At 41.9% G+C, this 21,728-nt stretch overlaps 1 protein-coding gene across 2 annotated transcripts in view; it reads left to right on the top strand.

The window, feature by feature from the left end:
• The window catches only part of MYZAP (myocardial zonula adherens protein), an 88,491-nt gene that overhangs the window by 19,074 nt on the left and 47,689 nt on the right, over window positions 1-21,728 (top strand). For both annotated transcript variants that reach the window (XM_019732237.2, XM_019732238.2), the window contains exons 3-8: window positions 6,215-6,370; window positions 9,449-9,541; window positions 12,911-13,024; window positions 16,065-16,217; window positions 19,983-20,108; window positions 21,130-21,258. In XM_019732237.2, coding sequence (XP_019587796.2) covers window positions 6,215-6,370; window positions 9,449-9,541; window positions 12,911-13,024; window positions 16,065-16,217; window positions 19,983-20,108; window positions 21,130-21,258 — 771 coding nt within the window. The remainder of the gene's footprint in view (window positions 1-6,214; window positions 6,371-9,448; window positions 9,542-12,910; window positions 13,025-16,064; window positions 16,218-19,982; window positions 20,109-21,129; window positions 21,259-21,728) is intronic.

Genomic DNA, 21,728 nt, shown 5'->3' with positions numbered 1-21,728 from the left:
GAAGCCCTTGCCCTTGGGTTTTATAGTCCCCATTTCCCTTAAAAGCCCTGGATGAATAAGCTTGCTGAGTTCCTGTCTTGGTGTGACTGTTTATACAACATCACCCACTGTTGCCAGGTGAGGGAGTGTGGTGCCATGATTCAGATGGGCTGGGGCTGCCCTGAGTGACAGCATGCAGGACTCTACGTGCCTCTCAAAGACAGTGGCCCCAGGAAGAGGATGGGAAGAGGCCTGCCCTCTAGTGTTGGCTCCTTCACCAACTGCTGTTGTGGTTGGACTAGTCACGGCATCTCTAGGGGCCTCAGTTTCCCTTCCAGCACATGGAAATTTTAGCCTACAGCCAGCATTTGTTGAAAGTTCTTTATTCAAATCAATATATATATAGAAGTGCTACCAGTAAAGAGTAAAGGTGCAGTAGCTCTGGTTTCAAATAGGTCAGGACTGTGTGTGCTGCCCTAGCAGACCCCCCCCCCCGCCTCCCCGTCCCACAACTTTATCAAACACTGAGAAGGGGCTGGTTTGCAAACCCCCTGAACTATAGAACTCTTTTCCATCACCTTCTGAGACTCCATGAGTCTCTCCTGGTGAAGAGAAACCAAGGCTATTTGAGGGGTGAGCATTTAATTCCCAGAGCAAATTTGATGACTGTGAGGGGAACAGCAAAAAAGATCCAAGAAGAGAGAGGTGGACAGACAGACAGAAGCATCCAGACAAACATGTAAACTTTAGGAGGAACCCAGAGACTCAGAAATGTAAAGACGCTACTACTAATAATATCTATTGGTATCTACTAGTCTGCCCAGCAGCATGTTGGGTGTTTTATGTATATTACTCCATGTATTCCTTAGAACAACCTTCTGAAATTGGTGGCATTATCCCCCTTTTACTGTTGAGGACCCTGGAACTCAGTGAGGTAAATAAGTTGCTCAGGCCCAGGCAGCTAGTACATAGGGGATTTGCAGTTCCAACTCGGTTCTGTGACTGGGCCATGTTGCCATTGGAGCATCAACTTGCACACTTTCTCCTATCAGGGAAAGTCTGTGCAGGTATTTACAGTTTAAGTTATCTAAGGTGTGTACTGTACTACTGGGTTCCAGAAAAGAAGTTCCTGATTCCCTCCCCCCCACCCAGATATTCTCTTTTTCCCTGGGGTTATTAGGCCTAAGCATCTATTGTCTGCTCAGAAGCTGTAAAATAATGTCTTTAAGAAGTTGCCTCTTATCAGGATATTGTCATCAGAACTGCACTCTCTTTGAGATTTCTGCTTGGCTAGAAGTTTTTCTTTTACCTCTCATCTTTAAGCATTCAAAGAGATCGGTCTTGTTCCGGCTTTGAATTTATTTAGGAAGGGGTCTCTCGTCAGTCTGTGAGATGGTCAGAAATAACAAATATCTTGATAAATCAAAGGTTTCCATTTCTCTGAGGAGCCAGAGGCTGCCCATCCTCTGCCTGGTTCTCCAACAGGCTGTGGAAAGACCCCTCAGGCTCAGCTGTAACATCATTTTTGTCACGAGAAGGCAAAACAATGTCAAGTGTGGGTAATGACCAGGGACCAGTAATTTGCTGAGATGTACACACAGGTTGGACAGGTCAGGGCACATTCCTGAAAATGACGTCTTGTGCCCGCAAGATGGATAGGATGCCCAGTGGCTCAGTGCTCAGCCGTCCCTGGGTCAGCTGCTGCCCTCTGGCTGGAAGAGGAGGTCCAAAGCAAAATGTTTTGGAAATAACTCTGCTTCTAGTTTGCAAGTCATTTAATTCATGTTATGGTCCATCTGAGTCATATTGGCGGCCTGGACATGTGACCAGCCCCCCATCCTGGCCCCTGGGACTGGGGGCTGGCTATGGCAGGCTACCACTGTCAGCGGATTTATGTTAAACAGTGTTTCTGCTGTTCTTCATCCCCTGAGAACCCTTCTTGACCAAGTGACTTTCTTCCTTTGCACAAATCAGTGTCTGGGATGACCAAACACTCCAAGTATTCTGGCATAGACCCAATTCCAAATACTCTGCTTTCTTCCTCCCTTCGAAACAGCTATTGATGTTGAGTGTTGGGGACTAGAGCAGTGGGTATTGCAGATATGGTCTCTGCCTCTATCGAGCTTATCTCATTGTAAAAACCGTATATTCTGATTCAGGTTTTGGAAAATATGGTCACCTATCACTGACGTCACTAAAGCCTTTACAGCAAGAATTTAGGCTGAGTTACTTTCCTGTAGTTTCTCCTTTTTAAGGTACTGACCACTAAATATATCTTTAAGAAAAATAGCCATAGCGTGAGCCTGTAAGTAAATTTTAAGCTGGGAGTAAATGCCAGGGAACATAATGGAGACATTCTTTCTATGTGTTACCCATTATGCCTGTTGTTAATTCTGCTGCGTTTCATGTAGGGATTCTGGGATGGCCTTTCAGTTGATTGTTTCCTTTTCCATTTTTGGCAGTAAGTTTCTTTTTATCCCATGCATTTATTAGGGCTTTTGTTTTCAGGGTGATTTTGCCTTGTATTGTTTCATGCCCAGGAGGCTTTTAGTAGGCCTAGTGTACATTTTTTAGAATTTGATTTTTTTAAAATACTAAGCAACATTATAAAGAAGTTTCAAAAAAATTAATGATGGAGAAAACAGACATATACAAACAGAGACTGAAGTGTGTAATCACTGACCCTTTACCTAGCCCCAGCCACCCTTCGGTCATGGTCAGTCCTGCCCTGTCTACACCCCAGCTACTTCCTCCACCCTATATCCAGGTGTCATAAATATTTAAGCTCATTTCTCTAAATGATAGCCTATCTTTTAATATAATCACAGTGCTATTATCATGCCTAAAAAGTTAATATTTATCTTGTAGGGAGATATTTTAAAGGCAAAGAGTGGAGAAAAATTCAGCCACACAGTGGCAAATGTATCAGCTCTTAAATTTTTTTCTATGTTCTCCAGTTTTTGACCAACAGCATGCTGGCATTTTGTAAAAATGAGAGTAGACTCGGCTCCTTTGCAGCTTTTCTGGACATCAAATTTATGATGGGGGCTAAAACATCAGCTCCCTGTTCCTCCATCAAAGAGGAACAAAGGGTGTTCCCTTCAGCGGGACCCCATTTACATAGTCTGGGTAATTCCCCAGAACCTCATCCAACTTCTAAAGTTCCCTATTCATTCAGCAAATATTTATTGAGAAACTCATTTCATGTCAATCATTGTTAGATGCCAGGGATTATGGTGGAAAGGAAGACAAACAAAGCCCTAGACTTCCAGGTGATAGGGGAACAGGCCTTACATATATAACGATACTATTAGTCACACTCATTATAGTTGCGGTGAGTGCTGTGGAGGCCTAATCAGGCTGAAGGGCCAGTGAAGATGTCCTTGAGATGTCCTTGACATTTCAGCCCAGCAGCTGGCACGGCAGGCAGAAGGAATAGCCTGTGTAAATGCCCTGAAGTAAGAGGGAGGTTGGCTGATAAAAGAACAGAAAAGAGGTGGTGAGGCTGGAATGTGGGGTGGGGAAGCCAAGGGGGAGATGGATCACAGGATGCTGGAAGAGAGTCTCCCCATCCTGGGCCCACCTCTTCCCACATGGAGATGTGACTTCTAGTTTGTCTCCTGACTCTTAGCTATTTCAAAGGTATTATAGTCAAGGAAAGTGCTTACTTTTGGCAAAACGTAGACAGGTACTTGAATGCTGCCACCTTGGATGAACTAATATTAACACAGTAGGGCTTTTGTGAGGATTAAAGAAAATATTGTATAATAAAAATGGCTAGACAACAAATATTTTTCTCCTTCACTTTCTTCATAAATGTTCCTTCTCTTTCCCTGTCACAGTCTAATACCTCCTCATACTGCCTTAGGAATCCCCCTGGTGGCCCACGCTGGTGGCCCTGCTCCTGAGCTGAGCCCTTCCCTGTGGGTCTTTCATTTAGGCCCTGACTTTGTAATAACTTTTAGTTCTTTGAAAATTGAAATAACAATATTAATTCAAAAATAATGCCTTTTCTTTTTGTCCAAAAAAAAATTCAAAGTACAAAGGAGTATAAAGGAAAAAATGAAATCCCATTTTACTGAGGAAACTGGCATTAAAGGTTTGGATTCCATCTTTCTCAATGTCATATACATACAAACACACATTTTTTAAAACAAAAACTGGGGATATGAAAATTACTATTTTTCACTTAATGGATCTTCCATATCTTTCCATGTGCGTATCTTTTAGATCCATGACCTCCAAAGCAGTGTTTCACAGAACCTGTCCTTGGCATTGTTTGTGTTTTCCTCTACGGGCAGGGAGGCAGAGTCCTCCGTATCTGGCCATCTGAGCGGTTTCCTACCAGCCAATCCACCTGCAAAAGCCTTTGCTTCGCAGAAATGCATGTCACCAAAGCCTTATGTGGTCATCAGCTTGTTTTGCAGGAATTGGGTGGAGTCCATGACTGAAAGAGCATGCTTTTGTTTCCTGGTACAAGGGGAGTTACATTAGAGCTTTTCCTCTTCCTAATTATATGCCTCGTAAACCAGGGAGGTCTAACCCCAGCTTGTCACTGCATGGAGAGTTACTTAACAGCCCATTCACCTCAATTTATGTAGAAGTTTCAAGAGTTCCATCAGTGCCTGTGGGACCCCAGTGTGAGAGACTCAAGTGGAAGCATTTTCAAGAGTCAAATGTAGAGTGTCACAGCCCCTCAGATCCCATTTCTCCCCAAATATGTGCAGAAGCATGGGGGAGCCATGAATGTTTTGTTTTCTTAGCTTTTTTTAAAAAAGCTCACATTGCAAAAAAACAATACAAAAGGGTATAAAGAAAAAAATGAAAGCTACCCTGATCTCTAGTTCCCCGACCCCACCCTGTTTTGCCCTCCTTAGAGTTCATCACTGTTAATAATTTGTCATGTACCTTTCTAGACTTTCCTTTGCTTTTACAAACTTTGAGTGAATAAGATCATACAGTATTCATTATTCTTTCACAATGAATGATTTTTAAAATGAAAATTACAATTTTGTATGTCAAAAATATCTTGCGAGTGCATGGCAAGAATTTATGCAAAGGTGCTTTAAAAATTAATGGGAAAGCAGAGCAGCCATTGAGGAATTCAGGCTTCTGTACTGTGATTGTTGAAGTACCAGGGTCAGCTCCAGAGGAAATTGGGCATAGGCCAGTTTATCTATAAAGTATTAGTCCCTGGTCTTGATTTTTTCCTTGCCCCTTCCCTTAGATGGTGTGAAGGCTCCTACTCTGTCCGCCTACAGCTAACAAAGCCTACAATGTGAAGAGGTGTGCCTAATGTCAGACAGAATTGGGCTTGAATCTAGATGGGTGACTGTAAGCAGTTACTTAACTTTTCTGACCTTTAGTTTTTCTCAGCTATAAAGTAGAGAGGATAGTCACTATGTCACAGAGTGGCTGTGACGATTAAACATGCTAAGGAATATTTCTAGCTTACAGTACGTGCTCAGTAAGTCTTAATTCCCCTTTTTCCTGCTTCTTGAGCCTGCATTCTAGAAAGGTGTGTTGCGACTTGGACATGTTACCTCTTCCCAAGGGTATTTGCATTTCAACACTGATCAAAGCTTTAATTAAAGGAATTAAGGAGTAGGAAGATTATTTTGGAGTGAAGTCATGCCCCTCTGCCTGGTTTTTCAGAAATATTTCATGAATGGTCACAAAGTGTTATATACTCACCCCACCTCCTTTTCTCAGACAGTCCTGAGAGGACAGTCTGGCTGCCAGATGGCAGCCAACATTTCCCCCTCTCCCCCCTGAGTATCTCAGAATCATGCATTTCAGGCCACATATTTAGTGATAAGGTAGAAGGCATACAGAGGAACTGGTATAAGGGGAAAAACAGCATTACCAAGAATGTCAGAGTTCAGACACTCTTGTTATTTGGGACAACACAAGTGTATATGGCATCTTTGTGAGAATTAGAAGAAGGTGCCCCTCTGGGAAGATGGGCCCTGCAGATGCACTATTAGGTGGGTGGAGAGAGCCTTGGTAGAAATTAGAAAAAGGTGCTCTTCCTCCAGGATAAAGGCAGGCTTGCCCATGCCAGGTGTGACATGGTGAGCAGAGACCAGGCTGGATTTCTGCCAGTCTCTCTCCCTGCTTCCAGGCTCTCCAGTCCTGGCAAAACCTGCATCACCATATACAGTGGGCCAGTTATAGCTGTTTTCATGAGGCCTAAAGAGTCATTGTTATTTTCTCTTTTCCTACCCTCTTTTAGTATCCTGACCCAAGCAATGGAGAACCAACCAGGAAACTCCCTCAGGGTGTTGTCTACGGCGTGGTGCGAAGATCAGATCAAAATCAGCAGAAAGAAATGGTGGTGTATGGGTGGTCTACCAATCAGCTAAAAGAAGAGATGAACTACATCAAAGATGTGAGTCATTGAAGGATTTTTTTTTCTGGTTTATACGCTTTATGCAGCATGTAGGATGGTGGAGTTGAAAGCATTTCTGTGACCGTAACAAGGCGTTTTGGAAGAATTCTTAGCGTTATCATTTTGGATGGAAATGTTTCTACATGTCTTTATGGTAGTGTTAAAAGTACAGATGTAATTCTGCAGTGAGGTGTAGAGTGAACTTCTGGATGTTACTAAATAGGGCTACTCAGGAAACCAATGACTTTCTTCTTCCATGTATGATATGGTGGCTCCTAAGTAGCTTTGTTTATTATGTTGGACACTCCTAATGCATGAGTTTGGACATGCATTAAATGCATACATTTGGATGCTTTTGGCTGGAGGTAGCAGAAGAGCCAACTCAAAAAGGAAACTTGTCTCAAGTGGGAATAAGTCTAGAGGTAGGTGGGTTCCAGGCATGACACATCTTGGCTCCGGTCTATTTCTCTGAGTGTCCCTTGTTTGTTTCCTCCTTCAGCTTCAGACTCATAGCATCATCTCAAAATATGACAGTGTCTGGCAGAAGAAAAGAGACCACTCTTCTCTGATTTCTTTTTAGAGGCACTCTGTTAGGCTTCTCCTTATGTCTCATTGGCCAGGAGTGGGTCACATGCCCACTCCCAAATCCATCATTGGCAAGGGGAATGGGATGGTTGTGGCTGCTTCAGACCAATCATTCGGGTTGAAACAGATGCTGCAAAGACAACCATGATAGACATTGTTCACCCTAGACCAATCAATGTCATTTCTTTGTATTTAATATTATATTTCTTTTTAACTCATGGTCTTTTGAGAAAATTTGGAAAATACAAAAATGTATGGAGAAGAAAAGAAAATCACTCATAATGCTACCATTCAGCTAGAGCAGTTCTTAGCATTGTGGAGCACGTCTTTCTAATTTTTTTTAATTTCTTTTTATCTATCTATCTATCTATCTATCTATCTATCTATCTATCTATCTATCTGTCTGTCTCCATTCCTTTTGGATTCTTTGGTTTCTGTAGATTGACCAATGCGTCTGTTGGCCAAGTCAGTGTGATTACATAGGGAGAAAATGAGTTTCTCTGACACTGAAACCATCTCTGGGTTTCAGTTTTCTCATGCATAGATTGTGGGGACCCCTAAAGTCAAAACCTCCAGCTCTGTGTACCCCATTTTACTTGGTGAGTTGCAGATAAATCACAAAGTCATGTCAACTTTTGTGTGGGTTTTTGAAAGAATAGCTCTTATTGAATATCACCTTCTTTAATGTGTCTTGAAAGTTTTGGATACTTGTATAATTATAAGAATAAAAAATCCTGTTTTGATTAAAAATAATAATACATGCTTAACAGAGAAAATTAAGAAAAGCCAAAAAATTTCCACATATACACAAACACACAGGATATGTGTGACAACCACCAGCCTCAAGTCCCTAGTCATCCTACCCCCAAAATATAATTTTTAACCATTTAGAGTATCTCATTCCTATATTTCCTATATAGGAACAGCCTGAACATTCCTAGTCTCCTGTATTTCTTTCATGGAAATACTTAGTCCTTCCTCGTTTAAATGCCCCAGATAACATGGCAGTGCTTCAGAGGTAAACCCTCTAAGCAGAATGAAGAGTTGCGTATCGCCCAAGACAAAGACAGCAGGTTCAGCCTAATCGTGAACCAGGATGACATGAGCCCAGGTCACAGGGGTGGTTCTCACAGGAATTGCCAACGTCCACTGTGCTCTGCAACTTAAAATTAATTTCCAGGTCCCATCTTCTGTAGCTGGCTTCAAATCCATCCTTGGTCTGTTCATTCCTATACATGTTTATGGACTTGTTTGTCCTCTCTCACTCTCTGGCCCAGCTGGCTTCCTACAATATTTGCCACCCAGCTTGAGATCCTACCTACTTCCCTCTGGTGAGCAGCACAAGAACCAACTCGGAGCAATGGATGAAAGCCATTCTGCCTGCCCAGGATGAAAAGTTGTGCTTTTGGCCTCGTTTTCCCAAAATGTTGGTAGTTAATTGCAAGAAAGCAGACTCTATTATTAGAATTCATCTGAGGAAGGCCTGATGTCTTAACTTGTCCTCCTGCCCTGAAATCTCCACCAATCTCCAGTCCCCCCTACATAAACATGTAGTCCAATTTAAAACATGCTAACTCGGCAAATACAGCTCCAAGACTAAGTCCCTCCGTGCTGTGCGCTACACGCCTGTGGTCGTTCTAACCATGCGGCTGCCTGTGAGCCCTTCCTGGAGTTCCGGAGCTTCTCTGGATGGGGCTCCCATGAGGAGGCTTCCTGTTCAAGCTGAGGGTCCCTGAGCTTTTGTCCACCTTGGGGCACCAAAAGAAGGGAGGAGACAGGGGCTGTTTGTAGGGTTTTTTTGTTTTGATTAAAAAAATATTTTAAGATCCCATTACTCCTCTGGAAGTGCTACCGTAAAGAATCTTAAATAGTGTTTTTGTAAAGGTGTTTTGGGGATCACCTTGACTTTTGTTATATTTAGTGCCTTGTTATTATTGGTGGTTATTATGGAACTGACGTGCAGATTTATGAGCTCTCCAGGACTCATACTTCCCTGCATTACTAGAGCAATTCCCAGACATTTAATTGCTCTTTGACAGTCAGAGCAGAGACAGGGAAAATTAGAGGTTGCCTTTGCTTTTTGGTTTCCTAGTCCTCTTAGCCTAGTGTTCACAGTCAACTTTTAAAAATTTTTCTACTTGTAAAAATGTGTGATAGGAAAAGGGGCAAACTTTGCTCAAATGTAGTTTGAAGGTGATCGGTGAATTTCAACAAGACATATTCCCCCCAGGGTTTATTGTTTGGATAATTAATATTTATTAATAATTATAATTATATATACTCATAATGTGTTTATTATTATTATTAAGATAATTCCATTGGTTTCTAACTAGATATCAGGAGTGATCTTATCCCTTAATTTCCCAATTTGTCCTGTTCTTAAGATTGGTTCTCTGTGGGGCCTTTTTCTCATTAGAGTTTCTTAAAAGTTTTGGAAATCTTGCATGAAAATGTTATAGCTTGATCTCTAACTAGCATCTTTGTGGGCTACAGGTGAGAGCCACTTTGGAAAAAGTGAGGAAGCGAATGTACGGAGACTATGACGAAATGAGACAGAAGTTTCGACAGATCACCCAGGAATTGTCAGTAAGTCAATATTTCAGTGACTTGGAGATCTGGAGGGATGGTAGAGCTTAGAACTCCCTCTCAGTGGCTAGTATCTGAAGATATTTGAGTTTATGATGTTCTTTATGAGTGGAATCATATTTTAAATGAACTTAGGGAATTTTATCACAGAATAAAGTTTATTATTTAAAAGAATTTTTATGGCAAGAATACTTTTCCTTATAGTCAAAGCATTCTCTCCGAAGTCAGGACCAAGTCAAGGAAGCTGGCTATCACCATTATTATTTAACATTGTGTCTGAGATACTAACCAATGAAATTAAATATGAGAAATAAATTTAGAGGTATAATAACTGGACAGGTAGATGTAAAATTATCACTACTTTTAAACTATAAGATTATATACCAGAAAGCCCGTGAACCAATGAAAAAAAACCTACTGTAAACAATAAAAGAATTCTGTAAGGTAGTAGGATAAAAAGTTAATAGATATAAACAAAGAGGTTTCAATGTACAAAAACAACCAATTAGAATAAACAACAGCAACAAAAAAACTACCAAATATCTAGGAGCAAACTATAACAAGTGAAAAGACATACCGTGTGCTTAGAAAGGAAGATTCATCATAAGATGTCAGTGTTATCAAGTTAATATGCAAATTTAATATAACCCAAAAACACCAACAGATTTTTATTTTATGTTGTTTTTCTACAATTGGACTAGATGATTTCAAGGTTTATAGAAAATAAATGTGAAGTTGGGGAAATTCTGGGGGAAAAAAGCAGTGAGGGAGACTAACTGTATTACTATTACAAGAAACTGAAAAAGCTTTAGAGATTAAAACAGTATAGTATTAGCATATAAATAAATAGACATCAATGAAACAAAGCCAGAAATGCACCCCAATGTATGACAAATGTAGCATCTTATATAAAGGGAGGAAAATGGACCGTCACTATATGCTATTGGGACAACTTATATGCTGTTGGTACAGATTTACAACTGGATAAACTCTAAACAGATCAAAGACTTAAATACTGAAAATGAAACTCAAAATTGCCATGAGAGAATATGTGTGAATTCTTTTGTACTCTTGAGGTGAAGAAAGCCTTTTTTCACTATGACATGCAATCCCAAAGCCACAAAAGAAAAGGTTGATAACTCTAACCACATGAAAATGAAAAACTTGTGCTGTCAAAAACACCAAAGTCAAAGTCAAATGACAAACTGAGAAAAATTATTTGCCCTTCATATCACAGATAACAAGCTAATTTTCTGAGTATTTAAAGAGTGCCCATGAATCAAGAAGAAAAAGGCCACAACTCGTAAAAGTAGGCAAAATATTTGTTATAGATAATTGATAGTAAAGGAAAGATGAAAAGCTCATAACTGTGTGACCAGATGCTCTGCCTCACTCTCAGTAAGAGACATTCAGATTGAAACCATCCTGAGATGTCATTTTTAGCTTCAGTAGACTGGCTAAACTGCAAGGATGAGACAAGACACTGTATTAGAGAAACAAGCAGCTGGCTGGTGGGATGTAAATTTGTAATACTCTTGGGGAGGGCAATTTGCCATTATCTATCCAAACTACAGATACCTATATCCTTGGACCCAGCAATTCTATTTCTAAGAATGTATAGATAAACTCTCACATATGTGAAAGACATATCTGTGAACTTAATTATTGCAGCATTATTTGTAATAGTAAAATGATTGGAAACCTAAATGTCCATTAAGAAAGGGAAATTAAAATAAATTATATCTCTACAATAGAATAAATAGAGTTGTAATAAAAAAAGAATGAAAACAGTGATAAGCTTTCAAAAGCAGATATGGAAAGATTGCAGCCATTATAGAATAGATGGTGAAAAAGCAAGATGCAAGAAAATGTAATGTGCTACCACTTATATAAAACAGGAAGGGAGAATACATATATCTAGATTGTTTCGTCTATACACAAAAAGTTGCTAGAAGGATAGTCAAGAAAGTAATTAATAATGATTCTTAATTGAGGGACAGTGGGCATGGCGGTAACTGAGCAGATGGGACAGGGGTGAAAGGGAGATTTATTTTAGTGTATACCTTTTATATATTTTAAATATTTGAACTATATGAATGTATTACCTACTCAAAAATTTAAGGAAAACAACCTTCCTCTGATTTAACCAAGCTAATGCTTGTGATAAAAACTTTTTTCTTAATATTTGTGATATAAATCTTGAAGAAAAAAAGTCCATATATATGACATATGCTCAGTAAAAGTTAATAATTACAGGAAAGAAGCACAGTTACCACAGTCATGCATTAGTGTTTACTTTATGGCTTGGCTGTGAAATTATCTGCTTAAGTAAGACCTACTGCCTTGATTATAGGGGCAAGGGTTTGTAAACATATCTACCTTGTCCATTCTCACTGGCATGGAGAAAGAGATTTGTGAAATTCTCACCTACTTATGGAAATTCACTCTGCTATCCACTGATAGACACTAACAACTGTAATTAATGCCCAAGGATTGGATTTGCAAGAGATGCATAAACAAGTCTCTTCACACCTTTGTTTTCTCATGTCAAACTGTCACAGGAGGTCCATCTCTGCCTACAGCCTCCTTCTCCTCCAGGCCACACCCGTGCTGCAGCCAGACTGATTGCTAAATTACTGCTATATGAATACTCCCCTGCATGAGAACATGCCACCTGCTCTGGTCCTGGCCTGCTGTTTCAACTGTCTCTCCCATTTGCAGGGTGCACTGTCATGCCTGGCTGCTTTCTGTGGCTCCTTCAGGGGTCCACCTTTGAGCTTTCCCAGAACCCTTCCTCTAGCTCTGCTGCCTCCCTGCCTCTCTCTGTCCAGCTAGACCTCCCTCTAGCTTAAGACTGGCCTCTAATGAACTCTCTCAAACCTGTCAAACACACACACCCAACAAAGACAACACAATAGCAGCAGCCGCAAAAATCACTCCTGAGAATTGGGGTGCCCAAAGTATATTCTTTCTGTGTTGAGTAGAACGAGCCAGAGGGCACAAGAAGATAGTCCAACGAGGTTCTAGTTCCAGTGGTGCCACTTCTAAGTGCTTTGTGTGCTGATACTTTAACTTCTCTGATACTGTTTCCTCCTTGTAAAGGGGACTGTCTGTCTGCCACGGAGTGTTCTTGTGAGGACTAAGAAAAGCCTGGTGGGTGAACGTGTAAATACTATCCAAAGGAAAAGTATTCTTGTCTTTCCACTCTCTCGGTGGAAATCATGCAGATATTGACTTTTTAATTTAAAGCTGTACTGGAAATATCGTTGCAGTGGATGGGTGCTCTCAGGAGAGAGTTTCAGCCTAAACAGAGATTACCGTGGGTATGTGTGGATTGGTTTTGTGTAACTGTTTCCTCAATCTATCCAGGTTTCACAGGCCCAGCAGAACTATCTAGAGAATCACATCCAGACACAGTCGTCAGCCCTGGACAGTTTTAATGCCATGAACTCAGCTTTGGCGTCAGACTCCATCGACCTACAGGTATTCTTCTGCTTCCTGTTAGATGGGGTGCCCTCATGGAATGTCCTCAGCTCAGTACTCAGAATCCTTCAAGCGTGGCCACAGTGCAGGCTGTGGAGGACGTCGAAGGAAGTGCTTTCAAGTTGAGACTCGAAACCTTTGCATGACAGTTGTTTTTGCCCCCACTGAAATGGAGGTTTAGATCCTGAGTTCCATGCTAGAGATGTCAGCTGCAGCACTAGATGCCCAAGTGGTCTTAAGTGTCAGTGCCTACAACAGCACAGCAATCCCCACTCCCAGCAGCCCCTGTGTTACAGGAAGTTCCACCCAATCACAGAAAATCTGAACTTAACCAAAGGCAATCTGTATTCATTCATGGTGGGGAACTCCCAAAGGCTGTTAAGCACTTTTTCCTAGTGTAGAAATTATTTTGCATTGAAAGAAATCAGGTGCATTTTAAAGAACCTCTTGTGGTACCAGACAGGGAAGCAGAAAGCTGCAGGAGCCTACCTGTGTGCACATGTGTGTTGTCAACCTGCTTCATGGGACTTGCTCTCTTGGTTAATTTGATTTGCCAGAAGTTGACCACTTAGATGCTACCCATGGTTACTCTCCCAGCTGAGCCCCCAATCTGACAAGCAAATTAACTTGCAAATGTTCAAGCAAATTAACTTGAAAATATTCAAAGCAAAGCATTGTTATTCACCTGAAACAGCATTCTTTGTCTTTAGTTTCCTAATATGCAGGCCCCTGCTCCAACTTTATTTGGCTCTTATCTTTTTACCCTCCTTTTTAAAAGTTCCACAGGCTATTTCATATCCTTTCTGGCTCTATATAAATAATTTATCACATAAGCAAACAAATTTTCATGTTAGGATTATCCACTTCCCCTAGAACCCAGTATTCTCTAATAATAACTGTTGTGGCAGCGGTGCCACAAACAAAGCTAGGCCACCGTCCCACAGTGGGCCTGGGTGGGCCCCTTGTTTGGATTTGTCTGGGAGGCCCATTGCTGGTGGGGCCTCTGTGTCCCACCCTTTTCCTGCTTACCAGTTCTCCCCGGGCCTTGGGCCAAGCCCTACTTTGGGTCTGGTTTATTCAGTAGCCTTTGTTTTCCCTGACTCCTGCCATCAAGGGGGCTCACGAAGGTTCCCTTTTCACCCCTGCTAGACTTCTCGCTCCTAGTCAACCAGGAAATGATGTACCTCACTGGAGTTCACATCTGGTTGGTATCTGCACTAAGTTTCTGGGTTTTCTTTCCCCTTATCTTTCTGATTTGCCATCCCACTGACATTCCAGGCATTTACTTCAGAGGTCAGATGTTAGAACAGGGTCAACCATAACCCAGGTACCCAGACTGATTCCTAGTTATGGTCCAGTCTCTTAGTCCAGGGTACACAAAGGAGCCTTGTAATGAAAAGATTAAAAACCATTGTTAAAAAGAATGAGAAGAGGAATGGGAGGAAGAAGGAGAAGAAAAAGAAAAGGAGAGAAAAAAAGGAGAAAGGAAAGGTACCATCTCACAGCCAGGAAACAAATGAATCTGAAGATAGTTGGCTTCTTATTTCTACAAGGCCCCAGTCTCTTCCATTTCACTATTATTGACAGTGAGACCAGACTCTGGGTTCAATTTCAGAGAATGTCAGAGCTGGAAAGAACTGTTGAGATGATCTCCAACCCCCTTGTTTTGTGGCTAAACAAACTGAGGCTAACAGAGGGAAATGACCTGAACGCGGTGTCCAGCTAGCGGCAGAGCCAGCGCTAGAATCCTGGCCTCTTAGTCCAGACATAGGTTCACGAGCACAACAGCAGTGTCTGGAAAGCCAGTGGGGCTTAGAGACGGGGTGGTTGGGCGAGGTGGTTTCTACCCCCACTTCTAGCTGCAGTGTTCTGTGATTCCCTGCTTCCAAATGGCTTCCTGATTTACCACCATCGCAAATCCTTTCTCTGATTCAAATAGGTTAAGGAATACGGCCTCTTTTCCAAAGTGGAGGCTAAAGAGTTGAGGAAGCTTCAGAAACAGATCATCTATCAAGAGAACAAAGATGTTAGAACATGTGTCCAACACCAGAGTTTCCAAATCTTATGATTTAAAGTTGTAGATGACTTGGGGAGGTGACGGAGGAGCTCAGAACCCAGTTTCCAGTGGTAGGAATTCTGTGTTCTGGAAGCCATTTTTCTGTAAGGAGAGTTCATGAAATAGAACCCGAAACATTAAGTAGCAACAATACTAATTTAAACATTTTTGCTGCAGTGGGTGGCCTGGAGCAATAATCACCAGGCTTTTGACACTTGTCAGGCACTTATCTGAGTCACCAAACTCTGTTCCTGGTACTCCTTCATCACCACCCTTCTCTGCCTGAGGGAGGAAGGTGAAGGATTTGCGGGCATTGCAGTAAACTCAGCCTTGGTGTCGCTGTCCTGGCAGGCAGTCTAGGAGCACAGCAGTGACAGCCCCTGTAAGAATAAAAGGAAAACATCTCCATTCTACAAAACACACATTTTGTTTTCTGATTTCATTGGGGTATCTGGAAAATATAGAAAACTCAAAGAGGAAAATAAATGTCATCCATAATCCTATCACATAGGGGAAACTGTGATTTCGATTTGGTAAATTTCTTCCTAGTCTTTTAAAATTTTCTCCATATTAATACATTTGCACAAATGTTTATATATTTTTTTTTCCAAAATGAGATTGTTCTATAATTACTGTTTTCAAACCTATTTTTTTTTCCCATGTGAAACACCAAAGTATAATGAGCACTTTTCTTTGGAAAGACTCCATTTTAATCCATTTCCATCCATCCTAAGCAGTGGCAGGTGGGATTGGCAGCAGCTGTGGGGTGTTACAGGGGAGCTGGCCCACCCAGCTCCAGGGTGACAGACGTCTTGACCACTGTGGGGCACTCAGCCACTCTAACATGAGGGTCCCAGGTTTGCAGCTCCTGGGCCCAGGCATCTACCTTGATGGTTAATGACAAAGGGATATCCTAGTTGATAACTCTGGCCATGTTTTCTTATACCACTAGACCTGGATTTGTTTTTATTTTCATCCCACTAGAAAACGCTCGTGGATGTTACTTTGGAAAATAGCAACATTAGGGATCAAATCAGAAATTTGCAGCAGACATACGAAGCATCCATGGACAAGCTGCGGGAAAAGCAGAGGCAGTTAGAGGTAGCACAAGTTGAAAACCAGCTGCTGAAAATGAAGGTAAAGTATGGGAGTGCAGATTTCCTATTAGCGTTTTTCTTCTTTCCTTCTCCTTTCTCTCCTCCCATCTTTAGCTCTCCCATTTCCTGTCTCTGTTCTCTTCTTCACTGAATTTTCTTTTGTGGCCACCTGCACAAGGTTGGCACTGAGGAGGGTTCTGTGTTCACAACAGTCAGTTCAGATTGTGAGGAGCCCCATATCTGGGGCACTCGCCCTGGTCACTCGTGCCTTGGCCCCAGTGGCCTCAGGAGCTGCTGAGACAGTCATCATGACACCGCTGTTACGAACTGAAGAGGCACTTGGGATGCCCACAGGTCTGGGGCTTCAGCAGCTTCACAGTTTAGATTTGCGCTGAGGCCCAAGGCCCTTCTGTCTGATTTGAGAGTAAACAGCTGAAGCACAAACAGAAAGAAAATCGATGGGTGACCAAGGAGTCTGGGCGATGTCCCTCTTGCCCACCAGGCTATTCTTATTCCACTGCTGGGCTTCTGTGGAGCAGAAGTGTGAATGCTCCTCCAAAATTTGAAACATGGATAGATTTTCTCCGCAGTGGCAGGAGCAGACCCAAAGATAGCTCATATACGGCACTCAACCAATTATTTCCAGAATTAATTTGTCTGTATTTAAGCCTGTGGTTTTCAAATTGTGGTCAGTGTAGCCTCAGGCTCTCCTAGAGCAGAGTGCCTTATGGGTAGTGCATCCAGGTAGCTTATTGTTCAAAGTGGAGTATATTCGGGAGTGAATGGTGGTGCTATTAAGAATTTAGTTAGGGGAACAGACTGGGACATATGGTCCCCCTCCCTGTGGGCTGCCTCAAATGGGTAGGAGAGGCTGCCACACTGTACCACTTAGTCTCTATGATTGCCGCCATGGGGTTGTACCATCACAGTCCACTCGCGAAACACAAGCACCTGGTGTGCTTGTGGGAAGGGGGACCAAAGAGCTCTAGACCAGGGGTGTCCAAACTTTTTTCAACGGTTTTCACCAAGGGCCATATGCGGTAAAATACACAAACAGCCGGGCCACTCACTCGAGGTGAAGTACATATTGCCTCACCTGGTTTATTTAAGTAAACTAAATATATTTTTGGAACTGGCTGCAGACCAATTAACAATGGATTACGGGCCGCCATTGGCCTGCGGGCCGCACTTTGGACACCCCTGCTCTAGAGTAATCAGCTCCTCTTTGTGTTTGCATCAAACAGAAAGCTCTTTCTTTACTGTTTCATATATTGTGTTTCTGAGTGACAATTACTTTGAAAAAAAGAAGTGTATAGCTGAAAAACTCTGAAGTTACTCTTTTAAGTCTTTTCCTCAGCCTAGGATCATTATCCTGTCCTTCACTCCACGATTATGTATTGAGTGTCTACTGCATATGTCTGTCCTGGATAGTCTCCTTTGTTCCAGAGGTGATGTGACATCAGGCATCTGGGGACATCATTAGGCAGTTTGGCAGTCTGGCTGCTTCCACGGATACCAAGCCTCAAAATCCAGCCTACAGTTGCCTGTTTTAGAGACTAATGCTTTACTTTACTCCCCATCCTCCTGCCAAAAAAAAAAAAAAACAACTTAGAAAGTTATGGGACTCAGAGTGTTTCACGTGACCTGGATGCAGAGTGAACAGGACTCGAGGGTCAGAGCCCTTTCTAGAAGTCCGTGTTTGCAGTGGAAACACAATGCAGGATGGACTGGGTCTCTCTCCGCTGATGATAATCTCTGTTCAGGATTTTCCCTTTTGTGGCTTCTTGGTAGCAGAACTTGCCCAGTGATGAGAAGGGAGAATTAGAGGGCATCTTTGAAGTAGGCACCATATAACCTATTCAGGGTGGAGTACACCTGACTTATCCAGGGTTATATATCCAGCAGACTCAGCTTTAACAAGTGATAAGCTGGAAGGAAAGGACACAAACAAACCTTCTGTAGCATAAAATCAATGGCATGAAGTTTACAGGTAAGGACAGGGCCTGGGCAGAAAGGAAATACCAGCCACCTCCATCCTAAGCCAGGCTCACCTCACCCACAACTCTGCTGACTTTTTGTTGTCTCCCAACTGGGTCTGCCCAAGCCCCCAGGAGCCCCCAGCTTAGTGTTGCCCAAACCAGGTGGAATGTTTCCAAATGCAACATTTGGGAAAGCATAAAGGGATGGAAAGGAAGAGTCCAGATTTCTTATATGACCTTAAGTCTTTCCTAGTGATTGACTGGCCTGTGCAACCAATGGGACAGCTTCAATTCCATGTGGACTTCTCTCCAAAGGCTGCCCTGATTTTCTGACATAAAGTGTTTTTCCAAGTAATGTATGCACATAGAGGGGTGGAGGGAAAGTCAAACAATCTGAAACGTAATCTAGAGATATGCTGGCACTATTTTACATTCCCACCATCAGTGTAAGAGGATTTGGATTTCTCCACATTCTCACCAATACTTGTTACTGATGATAACCATCATAGTGAATGTGAAGTGGGAACTCATTATGGATTTGCACTTCCCTGATAATGAGTGACATTGAGCATCATTTCTTGTGCTTATAGGTCATTTGTTTATCTTCTTTGGACTGTCTATCAGATCTTTTACCCATGTTTTAATTGGATCATTTATATTTTATTATCGAGTTATAAAAATTCTTTATATACTCTGGGTACAAGTTATTAGATATGTGATTTGCAAATATTTTCTCCTGTCACGTTCTTAATGGTATCCTTTGAAGCACAGAAGTTTTTAATATTGAATATTGATGAAGTCTAATTTACTTTTTTGTTACTTATGTTTTTGGGGTCATCTCTAAGAAGCCGTTGCCTAATCAAAGGTCACAAAGATTTACCTTATGTTTTCTTCTAAGAGTTTTGTAGTTTCAGCTTTTATATTTAACCTTTGATCCAGTTCTAGTTAATTTTTGTATATGATGTTAGGAATCCCATTTCATTCTTTTGCATGTGGCTACCCAGTTGTCCCAGTACCATTTGTTGAAAAGACTATTCATTTCCCATTGAGTAGTCTTGATGAATAATTTTTTTGAAGTTTAATTTTTTTATGACAGCTAAATTTGCTTGGTTTCAAAGTCAGTGTTACAAAACAAAGTATATTCAAAAATAGAATATTTATATCTGTAATATCCCCTTTCCTCTCTTACTCACTGCTTCCTGCTATAGATAAACTTTTTATTTTTTTAAATTTTATAGCTTATTCTACTCTGACCCAGTTCTAATAATGTAGTGATCTTATTTCTCAGCACACAACAGAATATTCAAGGATTAAAAAACCTGCATCTTTCTGGGACCAATTTGGTTATGGACCTATTATCCAGAGAAAAAGGTTTATTAAAACTGATAGAATAAAAAATAGTAAAGTTTCAGGATCAAAAGACCATGAGACAGGAAAAGTCATTGAAGAAAGGGGTTAATAAGTCAGTGGAGCACGGTCAATTTTGGAGAGAAGTCAATGTAAAAATGGCTAAATTTGGGGGGTGGAGTTGATACTTCAGTAAGTTTCCGCCTTTTGAAAAAATGTACTCGTGTGGAACAGCTTTTCCTGATAAAATCAAGTGGATTAGTAGAAGGTAAGAGCCACTTTTTATTTTCTGTGCACGTGTGTACCCTTTTCTTCTGCCTTCTGTCCCTGTCTCCATTATTTCCTGCTGCCTCTGTCTCACTGCAGGGCTCTGGTCAATGGGCTCACTCTGTGTGTCCACACATCATACGAACAGACTGAAGGGGGCTGAGGCCCTGGAACCTTCAAAAGTTGTCGCTCTGAAATGCGTCTCTTTGTAGGTGGAGTCCTCCCAAGAAGCCAATGCGGAGGTGATGAGAGAGATGACCAAGAAGCTGTACAGCCAGTACGAGGAAAAGCTGCATGAAGAGCAGCAGAAGCACGGTGCTGAGAAAGAAGCTCTCCTGGTGAGTGTGTTGTAGCTGCCAGTACAATAACAGTTTCTGGTTCATTATTGTTGGTGAGGTTTAAATAGTAGGGTTTCTGCTTGGAGGTGAGTTAGTGGAGTGACTCCTGGCTGAGGGCTCAAGGAATTTATTGTTTGCCCATTCACTCCCTTGCCTTCTCTCTCCTTTCCTATATTCATTCCCCTCCCTCTTCAGAATAGTCCCCAATTCTAGCTTCTAAATACACCCCTCTCTCCAGCTAATCTGACCATTTGCCAGTATCCAAGCAGATCCGGGGCTTACCTGCAGCTGTGCCTTTCCTCACTCCACTTGGCTCCCCTCTACCTGAAATTTTCTCCTTCCCTGTCCCTGATCCTGCCTAAGCTCCCAAAGAGCCTTGAAAATGCCACCCTCTCCATGAATGAAGTCTTTTCCATTCCCACGGCCAGAAGTCTCCCCGCCCTTGGGAAGCCCCCGTCTCGCTGCTAATGCTGTGGCATTCTCTTGTACCTGCTATGAGAGTGGGCTGCATGTCTCATATCTTTGCTTCTCTAGCAGAGCATAAGTTCTTTGAAGGTAGAGGCTCCATGTCTGCCTTATCTTGTGTCTTTACAGGATTAATAAATGTGCTGAATGATGGATTGAGTTGGTGCATTGCAATATGGAAGAATGATTTGGGCATTCTGCATTCAACTTCAAATCTGTCCTCAATTCTCTTTACATTGTTGGCACATCCAGTGACACTCTGAGCACCTAGTCAAAGGATAAATAACACTCGTAGGCTTCCTTTAGACATAAGGACTCAAGGGTAAAAAGGAAAAATAAATAACTAGGCCCATTACAAAGCCATGTGATGTGTCTTTATTAACAGGTGAGAACCAGAACCATGGAAGTTGAGTTCATGATCTGGGAGACACTTCTAGTCCCCAAGGTCATGCATTTAAACCAGCATTGTTATTTAGCAAGGCCAGAACTGTTTGGACCCTGCTTGGTAGCCTAGGGACGCCATGCCTCTGCTGAGGACAGTGTGTTATTTTTGCAGGAAGAAACCAATAATTTTCTGAAAGCGATTGAAGAAGCCAATAAAAAGATGCAGGTGGCAGAGATCAGCCTAGAGGAGAAAGACCAGAGGATTGGGGAGCTGGACAGGCTGATCGAACGCATGGAAAAGGTAACAGACACAGCTTCGGCCTGTTGCCACTTGCCCAGATGCCCCTGCATTTCCTCAGTTCCCCTGTGGGTATATCTGAAGGTCTGAGTTACCCTCAACACAGACTCCTCTTATCCCTGCAATTTCGGATTAAAGAAACAAAAAAGACAAAACTGTCACGTATGAGGAATTCCAAGACAGTTCTAATTTTTCCCATAGTGACTATTTTGATACTTTAAAAAACATTATGTGTAAAATTATTTATAAAAATGAATATTTTAGTGATCTTGCTTTTCTGGTGCCGCAGACATGAACTTAGTTCCCTTGTTGAGTGATCGGTCCTATTTAGACAGTACATCCATACACCAAGCCTGCTATTTCTGGGGCGTGCTTCTGAATGGTTGGTTTTTCTTTGACAGGCCACATGTCAGATTGGGGCCACATTTCTCTGTGGGCGGAGTAAATAGGCTGATGGGTGGGAATGGGGAAGA

Source organism: Rhinolophus sinicus, linkage group LG03, assembly GCF_036562045.2.
Source record: "Rhinolophus sinicus isolate RSC01 linkage group LG03, ASM3656204v1, whole genome shotgun sequence".
NCBI classification, from domain to species: Eukaryota; Metazoa; Chordata; class Mammalia; order Chiroptera; family Rhinolophidae; genus Rhinolophus; species Rhinolophus sinicus.
Note: the sequence above shows the minus strand (reverse complement) of the source record. Positions and strands in the feature narration are given on the sequence as shown.